At 44.5% G+C, this 13,981-nt stretch overlaps 1 protein-coding gene across 3 annotated transcripts in view; it reads left to right on the forward strand.

The window, feature by feature from the left end:
• The window catches only part of MYO5B (myosin VB), an 896,473-nt gene that overhangs the window by 728,104 nt on the left and 154,388 nt on the right, over positions 1-13,981 (forward strand). For all 3 annotated transcript variants that reach the window (XM_029580146.1, XM_029580135.1, XM_029580157.1), the window contains exons 18-19: positions 9,625-9,736; positions 10,874-11,085. In XM_029580146.1, the coding sequence (XP_029436006.1) occupies positions 9,625-9,736; positions 10,874-11,085 (324 nt within the window). The remainder of the gene's footprint in view (positions 1-9,624; positions 9,737-10,873; positions 11,086-13,981) is intronic.

Below are 13,981 nucleotides of genomic sequence, written 5' to 3' on the forward strand. Positions count from 1 at the left end.
CGGAAGGCCGTGCATGGTGGTATCGTAGATCTTCCTGCCCCATCCAGTAAAGTGGAGGTGTAGTTAAAGGGCTGAACAAGGCCAGGAACCATTGAGAGCAAGAGCAAGGCTGCTAAGAGATATGGGAAGCAATTATTGTGGATCCTGAGAAATAACTAAATGTGATGGCAGTTTCGCAGCCCTCACTGAATTTTCTCTAGCTACAGCTCTTTTGAGATTTTTGCATCTTTAGCATCCTCCCCGTAATTAGCCTTTCCCCTTTCTTGGGTTGGCATTTGACCTTTGTATACTGGGTGTGAGCATGCCTAAAGTAAGCTCATGCAGAGAGGATTGGAGGAGAAGCTTTTTGACAGAGACCATCTGGACTGAGGAGTTTGGATGGGTTCACGGCTCAGGAATGAAAAGAGTTGAAGGAAGCCGGGAGTTTTGTGGATTTTTGTGGCTTTTGATCAGATCCTAACAGGAGGACTAATCCACCTTTGCTGGAAGGGCTGGATCTTTCAGTTGTTCCATTCTGCGACCAGTTAATAGTGGGGCAGAGCTTTACTGCACAAGAAGTGTTGGTATCCGGTTTTTGAAGCAAAAGGGATTTTTTTTTTTAATTCTTGCCCCTGGCTTATGATTTTGAGAGAAGAGAATTTTCCCACCCTTCAAGGGGAGGACATACTGGAACGACATTGATTCAGATTGAAGGAAAAGTTAAGAGGAGGGGCACTATGCACAAAGAAACTGCAGTCCTTGGAATTATTTACTTTTTATGTTGATGATCTTTTCCATTTTGGCATGCATTTTTTAAGTAAACCAATTTTTGTTGAATACCATTACTGGACTGCTGGCTACAATTTTTCCAGGTGACCTCAACTCATCAATATCCTTCCTTTTGTCAGTACCCAGTGAATTGTGATTGAACGGGTGATTGAGGGTAACTGCCAGTGTTTTGAACCTTCCCACTGCACCATGGGCCCCGGAGATTATACGTCCTCCCCCCAGTGCAACCCAAAGGCTGTGAATTGTGTGGCTTGGCAGAGAGGTGAGGAGGTCTAGGACATTAGTGATTCAGACCTGGAAACTGTGTGGCCCCTGAATTTGGTCCTTAAACCAAGAGGGAGTTACATACACAAGAATGTTTTAGGAAACAGAAAAGTAAAACTGTTAAGAAAATCAGCTAAAGTAGCTTCGGAGATATAATACCTTTATCAGGCTAATGAATATCTAAAGACTCAAGCCTTAGGAACTACCTAAGATAGCAGACCTGACTAGTCCTGAAATCTCTTCCTTGTTTGTTGATTTTTTTTTAACTAATAACAGTTTATTAATCTTTCTAAAGTACAGGTATACTAGATATGCTCAAGGTTTAAAGGCAAAAGCCCTTCTCTGTACATTAATGGAAATGTGCTGTAATAAAGAGAAGAGCGTGCCAGGGCACTTTAGATATATTGACATGGGGGAGGATGGGACGTGGATTTTTCCTGCTGCTGGAGGACTGAATGGGCCTTTGTGATTACAGAGTAGTATTACTGTGCACTATCCATCGTGACCTTCCTTATTTGGATCAGAAGTTGGTCCTCGTGCACATGGGGTCTGCAAGCCCATTTGCACTGACATACTCAGCACAAAGGGCATTTGAGAATTGCCAAAGTACATTTTTTTTTAATGACAGCCCATGTTTTAATGTTTCCTAAGTTCATGTTATTTAGAGAAGAATTAATCAAACTCCCTTGTTTTCTGTGATTCTCTTTCTGCAGATTTTGCTTGCTGCTGCTGCAAAATATTGACCTTTTAAAATTTCATAATTAAAAACATTCTTTTTATATCCGCAATGGAGTAAACAAATAACTGAGGGGTTTCAAATCAATTTGTTTCTTCTGTAGAAAAGAATTCCGCATTTATAGATTGCCTCTAGCAGGTTGAATACATGGTAGTAATAAATAGAGTGGGCAGGCAAATCACAATAGTCTTATTGAGGCGTAAAAATAATTTTGCCTTCTCTGAAAGAAGTGGTTTGAGATGAATTCACTAACCACCCTGAGAGGAAGTATATGAAGGGGAAATATGACTGAAACTTAAGCGTTGCTTAATATACGTATTCAACATGCCAACTAAACTTTCAACACTGAATGACGGTGGACAGGTCGAGGCAGTCCGATCTTCTTGCAGATATGTATTTAAATATGTTAAGCAACCTTCTCCCCCTCCCCCACCCCCCCAACATAAAGAGGAATAGTATTTAAATGAAATCGGAGGAGATCGAGTGATTAGGTATGAGCAATTAACTCTCTCTAAAATATTTAATCAATGGAAAAAAGGTTTCCTTGCATGTTTGGTGATTTGTTGCTATTTAAATTCAAGTCCTGGGTGTATTTTGCACTACTGGCATGCCACAGATCTTCTGCAGAATTTGTATATGTTGGCCGTATGATTCTATCGGCCGGATTTTAAATGGGCCACACACGTAGAATTCACCACTTTTGCGCGCGTCCGGGCCCTGCGCATGTTGCGCGTATTTTGAAAAGGGCCCGGCCATGCATGTAAGTGGCGATATGCGCATTAGTGCCAGGCCCTGACACATGGGCGGGCCGGGGATGGGCTGGGGGTTGGGCAGGCCAGGACAGGGCCATTCCTTGCTGTCCTGGAGCTTCGCACACCGGCTGACTAACAGTTATTTCAGGTTGGGCCCTAAAGTAATTTGCAGAATAAAAGGGGAGGGGGGGTGAGGAGGAGAGGGGAAGGGAAGTTAGGGTAGGGGGTAGGAAAGTTCCCTCCCAGTCCGCTCCTAAATTGGAACAGATTGGGAGGGAACTGGGGAAGGCCCCCAATGCGACGCCGCGCGAATTTGCTAAATTTTGCGCCACCCACACATACACGCGCAGATTATAAAATCCGGCACTTATGTGCGCACAGCCCACGTATTTTATAACGTGCGTGCGCCGGTGCACACATGTTATAAAATTGGTGCATCCATGTGCGCGCGCCAGGTAGTGCACTCACATGGACGCACACATTTTAAAATCTACCCTTTAGTGCTTAGCCTCAGAGTCTACTCTGAGGTGACCACAGAAACCTAGGGATGGGTCTTGGGCAGAATATGAGAGACACAAAGATTTACCATTAGGTGTGGTTCCTTTCACGATGAAATCCTGGGGTAGCTGCATGTGCTGTCTTTTTATTATTTGTCTCCTCCTAATAAAAGTTATAGCTGATCTAATGTACCTTAGAGCTGTCATCAGAAATGTTTTGTAATCTTTATGCCATAGACTTGTCTAGGTTTGCAATTTTGTATGTAGGGAGACACCCAAATTATTGTCGCACTATTGTGGTGTGCCTTTATGAGAGTACAGAAGGCTCTGGGCCAGGGAGACCTTGAGAGTTACCAATGTGTTTGGTTTTTGAGAAACATTTAAATGAGAAGGCATGCAGCACTACTAGTTGGCCAAGCTGCACTAAAACTGCCGTGGGTTTTTGCACGTTCTTGCATGTGTTTTTCCTGAGCTAGTCTTACGCATGTATTTAATAATGTGTTCAGTGCAGGAAAAATGTGTGCATAAACCCACTTAAAAACCCACAACTGGTTTTGAAAATGGCATGTAGAGGAGGCACTTAATTATTCACGAGCTGCGCAGGGAGCCCCGCATTGGTTAGTGCAGGTTTTTGTATGTGGGTTTTTAGCGCCTGAGTCAGGGCAGGAGTTAAGTTAAAGCATGTGCCTGGAGGCCGGTTTACTCCATTATTGGCATTAGTGTGGTTGCGTCTCTGTGCAGCCCTGGGGTAATTGAGAATTACCTTCACTTTTTCTGGATGCTATGATACATTTTGCAGGTTGGCTGAAGAAATCTCTGTTGCATTTCCTACAGTTACCAATATCCACCAGTACAGCTACCATGGGCGACCGGAGACGGAACATGCAAGGGTTAAACAGGGGTCTACCCACCTTCAGTCGCACTCCCGGACCACTAACTTTTTTTCACTTTTTTCGCCCCAAGAATCACTTGTGGGTCACCATGGTTTATTACATAGGGCACTGAGCACTCCTATTTGCGTGCAGTTTTGGGTGTTTGTTACTTTTGAGTGGATTATCTGCACACACATTTGCAGTACCCATCCTTTATTACATCCCATGGAGGTGCCTGCTTTTGCCGCACGCGATAAAAAAAAAAAAAAAAATGCGGGTAGATAATTACCGCAATAACTAGCACCAATTTCACCGTGGGCCTTGTTACGTCGGCCCCATAATGTCTGGTGGGGAACATGTATGGCTTTTCCTTTAAGATGTTTGGGGGGTTTCTTATTGGCTCCCAAATTTGAAGCAGGAGATATGAAACTGTGTTTTTGGCAGGTTTTGGCTCTTTTCCTCCCCTGCCCTTGCCTGAATAGGGTGGGGATTAGGGAGCTCCTGCTCTGTAATCATTAGGAGTATCCTGCCTGCGAATTGGGGGAGCCCCGGGACACTCCATGGGGAGTGAGACCTTGTAGGGGCGCTTCCCCTTAAGGAGACGGGCCAGAGACCAGGAGAAGTTGAGGAGTCACTTTCCTTCATGCGTTTGGACCTGCGCGGAGAAGCACGGGAGGCTAGGGAGTGACAAGAAGTGGTCTTTCCTTCCCCCTTTCCCCCAGGGGAACTGCCATATATGCAGTGAAACTTTCAGCTCTTTACAGAACTCATTAAGGACTTTTCTTTCTTTACTATATCTGTTTAGAAGCTTCCAAGCATCCGCAAACAGGAACATTTTTAGAGGTGTCGAACTGATTTACTAGAGTGTACGACCTCATTATCATACTTTAGTATGCGATAACAGGCATTATTAAGGCACTATAATAAATAGGCCCCATTTAATGTAAACCACATTAAAATCAGCTGTTAAGGCATGAAAATAACACATGTTATAGCCACCAATTTATTAATGCAGTTTAACAGATCAGTTTGTACTGTTCAGCCCACAGAAACCTGGTTAATTTTCCAACACAAGGTGCCCACATATATCGTGTTTGAATGTCACATTGTTATGCAGATGAAAGCATGCATGTTCTCTTACACATTTTCAAATTGTGGCTTAAAATGCGCATCGGTGGCGAGGGGGCAGGGGAAACCAATGCCCCTGGGTGCCGGCTTAAGGGGAGACGCAGCAGCAGCTTCATCTTAAGGGGGTGGCAGCAGTAGGAGAGGCTTTGGGGTTGCCAGCAGAACACAACCTGCCGGCAGCCAAAAACATGGAAAAGCCCAAAGTGCCCTTTTATTTGCAGAGGCAGACAAGTAGAAGCTGTGTGCGCAGGCGTGCACAACTTCCGCTTCTTGCCCCCAGCTCAAGAAGGTCACAGGCCATGGTGGAATGAGTTCCACCATGGCCTGAAGTCAGGAGGAGGCCCGCAGGGCCATGGTAGAGTTCATCCCACGAAGGTTCAAAGCCAGGAAGAGACTTGCAGGGCCTTGGAGGAGCTCATCCCACCATGACCTGAAGTCAGGAGGAAGGCCGTGTGTGTAAGTGAAAGCCTGTGTAAGTGTCTGTGTATCTGTGTATGTGAGAGTCTATATGATTGTGTGTCCGTGTGTGAGAGAGCCTGTATGCATGTGTGTATGAGTCTGTATGCTGTGTCTCAATGTGAGAGCCTGAGTGTCTATGAGTGCCTGTATGCTTTCATCTGTGTGAAACTCTGTATGCTTGTGTGTGTCTATATGAGAGCCTGTGTGCCTGTGAATGCCTATGTGCAAGTGTGTGTGTCTGTAAGAGCATTTGTGTCACATGTAGGCTCTCAAAGGCACACATACACACACATATAATGTGTTTGTGAGAGAGAGAGAGAGCCTGTATATATGAGAGAGAGGGAGTGTGTAAGAGCTTAGGCATTTATATGAGAGAGAGAGAGAGTGGCAGCCTGTATGTGAGTGTGTGTGTTTGTGTAGGGGTACATGGGAATAGGAGCCTGCTTGTGAGAACCTGTGTGTTTGTATGGAAATGTGAACCTGTGTATGAGAGAGCATGTAAGAGTGGGAACCTCTCTGTAAGTGTGTGTGTGTGTATGCGGAGTGGGGGGGAGGGCGAAGAATGGAAGCCTTGTGAGAAAGATCATGTGAGAGTGGGAGCCTGTGTGTGTGTAGCCATGGCCCACCCGTTTTGGGCTTAGGCTCACCCAATCAATGTTGCTCAGAACCCGAGAAAGAGAGGCCATGCCCATGGCTGCTGTGGTGCTCATCCTGCCGCAGTCCAAGAAGAGGCCATGCCGCAGGACTGCCGCGGAGCTCATCCCATGAAGAGGAGGCCTTGCAGCAAGAAGGTGCAGAAGAGGGGTAGATGCCCCGATAAACAGGCCGATACAATATAGTGCGCTTGGCCGAGTGTACTGCTTAACACGTGCTTGGACGTGCGTTTTGGACGTGCATCCAAAATCCCTTATGCAATAAGGAGATTAGTACATCATTACCAGTGCGTAGCTAGCACTCATCAAATGTAAATTTGTTGATGAGACTATTAGCTATTATCCCCGATGCAAATAAAATGTGCACTCGACGTGCACATTTTTACTCTAGAAAATTAACGCCTGCCCCAGAGCAGGCATTAATTCTTGAGGAGACCCTAAAGTTAACAGAAAAGCAGAAAATACTACTTTTCTGATTCTTTTTCCAGTTCCTCTGGCTTTATATCATGGCAATATTAAGTCAGAGGAACAGAAAAAAGGAGAGAGGAAAAAAAAAAAGTCACCAGTGGTCAGGTTAGAAAACGGACGCTCAATTAACGAGCGTTCATTTTCCTAACCCATGGCTGTGCACAGGTTAGGAAAACGGACGCCCTTAAAATTGAGCATCCATTTTCTTAACCCTCACTGACAGCCACCTCTCCTGGGCACCCGCTGCCAAGGAAGCGCTAGGGGCGCACAATTTCCCCTAACGCATCCTTTTTATCCCGGTAGCCCATTTAATTATTTCATTGTGCGCCCCAGAGAGTTGCATCGACACACATTAGGAGAGCGGGTGCTCAATAATGAGCACCCGTTTTCCACATGCCAATATTGCATTGGCCTAAAAGTGTGTTGTGTGTGAGAGAGAGTGCATGTGGAAGTGGAAGCCTGTGTGTGAGAGAATGAGAGCGAGATCCTGTGTGTGTGTGTTAGAATAGGAGCCCGCATGTGAAAGCCTGTGAGTGTATGTGTGTGAGAGAGAGCATGTGAGAGAGAACCTGTACGTGTGTATGAAGAAGGAAGGAAAGAAGACAGGAGGAGAGAGAAGAAACAAAGAATAGAGACCCTGAGAAAGGAATTAGGAAAAGATAGACAAGGAGAAAAAAAGAGACTGGGACCAACTGATTAGAAGAATAAGATCAGACAATAAGGAAAAAAAATAATTATTTTGACTTTAAGCAATTAAAATATGCCATCTTTGGGAAAGGGAATGTACATTTCTTATATATTTGAATTTTGCTTTTTTTTTTTTCCAGTATTCCACTGCTCACGGAGTCTCTGGTTTCCTCAGGCTTTCCGTTTCAGTTTTATCTGCATGTTTCTGTTTCTAATTTGTAGTCTCTTATTCTGTTTTAGGTAAAGGTTGATCTGTGTTTTGCTTGTGTGACTGAGGTACAATGTTTCAGCTAGCATGTAGTTTCTCTGTAGGGATTTATAGAAATCCAGCTTGTTGCTTGCCCACTAGCTAGTTCTATTAGTGTTATAGGGACTGGTGGATATTTGCATTGCATTGTTGTTTGAGTCCCACGTTATTGCGTTTTTGGAATGGTATGGCAAGGTTCTAGATTTAGGGGGGCTTTTTTTGTAGTGGGTTTATGTTCATAATTGTAATGGAGGGAGTTTGTTTCGTTGTTACTGAGGTGACACCAGAATTTGAATTTTTATTTTTTTTTGCATGTCCTACTTCTGTTCTGCACCCATTGCAAATCTTAAGTTCTTAAGATTATTATTTTGATTATTGCTGTTTTATGGTAGTTATGATATTTTCTGTATTTTGGGAAAGAGGATTCATAAAAGAATACATTGGTATTTGTTTTATTACATGATTGGATCTGATGCTTCTGTTAAGTGTTTTGTTTACGTTTTACATGTGTATTTATAAACTGCAATAAATTAATATATACTAATAAGACATTTTTAATATTGGTAAGTGCTTAAAATGATTTGATTAAAATATTTTAAAGCGTTACTCATTTATTTATAGGCTTTTCTATACCGACATTAGTGGTTACAACATATCGGTTTACATCAAACTGCAGGTTGAAAAAAGTTACGTCAAACCAGGGACTGGGTAGTGGACTACAGAGAACATAAATAGAGTAAATATAATAGGATTGAAAGAGCAGGAAATCCAACCGAGGGAAGAATAACAGGTTAATCTATTAAATAACATGATGCATGCTTCTTAGAAATCCCTTGTCAGATGCGCTCCAAGGTATTATTTAATCAATAAGAGTGCAACTGTATGCCTGCTGCCCACCCATGTTATCCATGGGGGATCCCCCCCCCCCCACACACACACACACACACAAAATTCACTTCTGGCTGTGTCACTGGGAAGCGGGCTCATACCAGTAGGGTTACTGCTCATGCGCTTGAGTTCAGCAGAAGTGAGGGGAGATTGCCTTTCTGTGCCTCAGGTGACTGTTTTGGCCTTGGCTGGTGGTACTGGGGGTAGGGAGTGCAGGGCTGCTGGACTTAGCCTGGGGGGGAGGGCAGGGCATAGGCATCAGAATGGGGTGAACCACCCAGGCCCTTGCCCCACTGTTTTCTAGCTGCCAGGCTGCTGAAGATCTTCAGCGTTTTGGCCAGGCCCCCAAACCACTAATGCTGGCACAAGAGAAGCTTTAGCCCCATAGGTTGTTCAAAACAGTCTCTCAGTTCATTTCTTTTTTGGGGTTTGTATTAGTGGGACTTTCTGTAACCTTAAGCATTACCACAAGAAGGATCGGGGGTGGGTGGGGGGGGGCTGCAAGGGAAGTGCACAAATGCACTGGAGACCCTTGATAGGCTACTGGTGCGCACATTGGTGGCTGCCTACCATGTACGTGCATTTTTTAAAAATGCAACGTGTTCACATAGTTTGAAACATGCCTGCCAACTATTCCTAGAATGCCTCTTCTCTATGCAGCGAATGTATAGGGTGAATACAGCTCTAGATGCTCATATAAGAGTAGTTGACCAAGTGAAGATACAATCAGGGAGATGCATCAAGCCACAGTAGTGATCTAACGTACGTTAAATACCATATACCGTGCAATAGAGCACATATATATGCAAAATTTTGCATCTCCCCACCCTTCTACCCTCCCCTAATTCCCTAACTACAATGACCTTCTTTGCATGTATGAATAATGCAAATACATACAAAGAAAGTCATTCATAGGTAATCCTATGCAAGTATTTTATTGTGGCTGACCAAGAAAGTGTTTTTTTCAAAGGGGGGGCCTCCCACTATCGTGACCACACACACCCTCCCCCGCCACGATAGTGGGTCTCCTCCCGCAATAAAACTTTGCAGCTTAGTGGCTGTAGGGGAACGTATGACGCCATCCCTAGCTGCTCTACGATATATAACATATATGCTCACCTTTCTAGATGTACTTTGACATTTGAAAAATGAAATAACTATGTGCCTGAATATACTCACTCTCTGCATTTCTGCTTTCCTTTCAGATGGACATATCACGACTTCTTTAACAGGTACCGGGTTCTCATGAAAAAGAGGGATGTCTCCCAAACTGACAAGAAGCAGGTTTGCAAATCCCTGCTGGAGAACCTTGTTAAGGTGAGCCGTGCTTGTGGCAGAAGAAGCTATTCCTAATGCTCAAAATGTTCACCTTAACCGCCTGCAGGAAAATGTAAGTGGGAGGGGACTATAAAGCAAGGAACCAAGAGGTAAGGGCCCAAGCTAACACAAATAGTAAAGAAAGATAAAGGCGCAGCAGGCCAACATGAAATATTTTAATAAATTCCGCTCGTTTTATTTGATTTTCCTTCCTGTTAGCTTTCTCACGCATCTTCTGTTTCTCTTGCATGTCCCTTAACATTCTTCCAATTTTTTTTTCTTTTTTAACTGTAGAGTGTGGATTTATCATGTTTTCTTCCAGTTTTTCCCCCAGTATATTTTCCTATTAAAAATAATGTGATATTTTTTGGGCAAAAGGTCAGGATGAGAGGCACAAAACAAGCAGACCCGGGAGTAAGATAAAGAAATATTTTTTCGCAATTTGTACAAAAAAAGAAAAAACAAAACAGTATTGTGGGAGAGAGAGAGAGCGCTAGCTGCGTATGAAGATGCTAATCACAGAATTCAAGAAAGCATGGAGGAAGCCCTGAGGATCCTTGGTTGGAGGATAAAGCCCGAGATCAGGCAGGCTCCGCAGTATGCATCAGGAGTGAGTAGACTAGATGAGCCTTACAAGCCCGTACCTGTCGGCATCTGCTCTATTTCTGTGATTTAACTTTTTCTGACCAGCATGGAGGGCAGCACTTAAAGGTGATTTTTAAAAGCCCGTCACGCACCAGATTCGGGAGGTGCACCATGTCAGGCTGGCCCGCACTAAGCGAATTTTAAAAGCTGCTGAGATGCATGCGCGTCCAAAGGCGAGCTCATCTCATGTAGTTTTTGAAAAAACAGTATTATGGTATCCAAGTTCAGGTTCAACTCATACAGTGTGTGTAGAGAATCAGGATTTTGGTGTCCGAGGGCATTTTCATCTCATACAGTGTGGGTAGACGGATTCTGGTAGAATGAAGCCTACTTTCAATTTAAAGTTATAGTACTTTTAAACCATGATTTTAGATTAATCATATTGGCCTAACTTACTGTATGAAGACTCTGACGCTTGTGTCCATTGTGGGTGGGGTTTTTTTTCTTATCTATCTATCTTTCTTTTTTTTTTTTTTTTGGGTAAACGAAAAGGATCCTGACAAATTCCAGTTTGGTCGTACCAAGATCTTTTTCCGTGCGGGCCAGGTGGCATATTTGGAGAAACTCCGTGCGGACAAGTTCCGTGCTGCCACCATTATGATACAGAAAACAGTGCGGGGCTGGCTGCAGAGGGTCAAGTACAGAAGGATGAGAGAGGCTGCCATCACCATCCAGAGGTACATGCGAGGACACCTGGCTCGCAGGTAGGTATCCACTGCCGGAACGTTCTGCGGTATAACAAGCACCTGCATAACAGAGTGGAACATAGCACCTGTTTGCAGAATAGGACAGTCTGAGAGCAATGGGAGGTGCTGGCAGAAGTCGTGAAACTGCCAGCTTCTTAATACAAGTGGTTTATTTGGATTTCATCAAAACTTTTCACCTTGTTCCCCCATAAGAGGCTGATGAATAAACTGAACAGTCTGGCTATGGGTCCCCAAGGTGGTGGATTAGAAACTGGTTGAGCGATAGGCGACAGAGGGTGATGGCAAATGGAATTCAGCCCGAGAAGAGAGAGGTGATTAGTGGGAGGGCCTCCAGGTTAGGCGCCGTGACCACTGCTGTTCAGAGTCTTTGTAAGTGATATTGTAGAGGGCTTAAAAGGAGAAGTTCAGGACTGGCAAAACCCTGGAAGCCAGGTTACCTGGATGCCTAAAATTTGGCTCTTTTTGTCCAAATTCAGAAAAGCTAGAAATAAAAATAAAGGAAAGGAAGCAAACAACAAAAAAACAAAAAAATAAACTAAAATGCAGCATATGGAGAGGCATAACTAGTGGGGAAAAAGGAGGTGGTGAGAATACCTCTATAGATCATTTGTGGGATCGCACCTAGACATTGTGTCCAATTCTGAAAGGATAGACAGAGTGGAGGCAGTCCTGAGAGAGGCTGGTGCAGGGTCCATACCAAAAGTCATAGGGGATGGGATGAAACCTAAGGACCTAAATAACCCTAGAAGAGAGGAGAGACAAATTCAGACACCTCAAAGGAATAATTCGGGTACAGGAAGCCAATCTTTTTCAGAGGAAGGAATGCTCTAAAACAAGAGATCATAATAGAAAGCAGCAGGGCGGTAAACTCGGGAGCAACATCAGGACATATTTCCTGGCGTGTAGCCAGATGGACTCAGTACGAATGGGATAGTATCCGTGTGCTAGCAGTTGGAGACGGATCTGACGTCAGCACGGGGTATATAGCCCCACAGGAAGCGCAGCGATTCAGTAATTTCCGTCTCCAAAGCAGTTTGGAGTGCCTGCACGCTGTTCAGCGTGCTTTCCAAGACTATCCCTCACCTACGTACGGATCTGGAGAGTATTTGAAGCATGGTGCGACACTCATGGCACCAATCCACATGCCACCACCATACCTATCGTGTTGGATTTCCTGCAGGATGGGCTTCAGAAGGGTCTCTCCCTCAGCTCCATCAAAGTTCAGGTTGTGGCACTGTCTTGCTATGGTCCCAGGAGGGATGGCAAGACCATCGCCAAGCATCCAGATGTTTCTCGTTTCCTGCAAGGGGTCAAGCATATTCGTCCGCCACTAAAGTGGCCTGTGCCCTTATGGAACCTTAATCTTGTTTTGGATTTCCTCGCGGGCTCCACCTTCCGACCCCTTCGGGGCTTATCTCTCCGGTCTCTCACCTTGAAGTTGGTGTTCTTGCTGGCAGTGTGCTCCGCACGACGCATCTCAGAGCTACAAGCACTGTCCTGCCTTGAGCCCTTTCTACGGATCACTATGGAAGCTATCCATCTTCGGACGGTTCCCTCCTTTCTCCCTAAAGTGGTTTCACAGTTTCATCTTACCCAAACTATCTCCTTGCCTACCACGGTAGGTTTGAAGAAATCTGAAGACGGCCGTTTATTACGCCATCTTGACATCGGCAGATTGCTGCCCAGGTATCTGGACGTGACACAGGACCTGCGAAAGACGGACCACCTGTTCATCCTACACAGCGGGAAGAAGCAAGGTGAAGCAGCCTCTCGGCCCACCATTGCCCGCTGGATTAAAGAAGTTGTCAGAGCGGCCTACGTGGAGGCTGGGAAGATTCCGCCTCTACAGGTTAAGGCTCATTCTACCAGAGCGCAAGCAGCATCTTGGGCTGAATCCGGGATGCTGTCGCCGACAGAAATCTGTAAAGCAGCGACGTGGTCCTCCCTTCATACCTTTTCCAGGTTCTACCGTCTGGATGTCCAGGCCAGGGAGGACTTGGCTTTTGCAAGGGCGGTACTACATGGTCCTCAGGCAGCCTCCCGCCCCGGCGGGGAGTAAAGCTTTTGTACATCCCATTCGTACTGAGTCCATCTGGCTACACGCCAGGAAATGTTTGGATTACTTACCTGGTAATCCCCTTTTCCTTAGTGTAGACTAAGTGTAGTCTACACTAAGGAACCCTAAGGAACTCAACATAAAGTCCATGACTGCCCATACACCCTCAGGACCAAAACACGCCTCACCTGGACAGTTATCTTATTATGAAAGACCCTTTCTTGTTACTTCAGCTTCAGCTCGTGCTCGTCTCATAGTTATGCCATTTTAAATGCCCACTGTCCCCTGTTTACCTTTACCAGCACAATTCTTCCACCAATATTTGACAAATGTATAGTCATTTTTATTTTATATATTTATTTATATATATACATTTATATATATATATCTATACATAAGATTTAATATTTATTGATTTACGTTTTATTGTTCTATTCGCCGTTTATTGTTTAATGTTATGCTGTACTCTTTAGTTCAATACTCTGTTTTATTGTTTAATGTATCGCCTTACTTGCGAAAGTTTTGTTCTATGTAAACCGACCTGATTCGATTATGTATATCGAGAAGGTCGGTATATAAAAACTCTAAATAAATAAATAAATAAATAGACAGATGGACTCAGCATCCCACCCAGCTGCCTGTGTACATGGGTTTCACCGATTCCAAGTAAGCCATGGCATTTGTCTTACATACGAGCATACACTCTACCAGGTGTCAGCGCCTTCCGGTTGGGACTGCTGGCGGTCTCCAGCCACTGTCAATCGGTTAGGGGAATCCTGTTTTCACTTTTTCACTTTTCACTGAGCGTCAGTACACACATCCATAACAGCTTTTGCA

Source organism: Rhinatrema bivittatum, chromosome 1 (genome assembly GCF_901001135.1).
Source record: "Rhinatrema bivittatum chromosome 1, aRhiBiv1.1, whole genome shotgun sequence".
Classification (NCBI taxonomy): Eukaryota; Metazoa; Chordata; class Amphibia; order Gymnophiona; family Rhinatrematidae; genus Rhinatrema; species Rhinatrema bivittatum.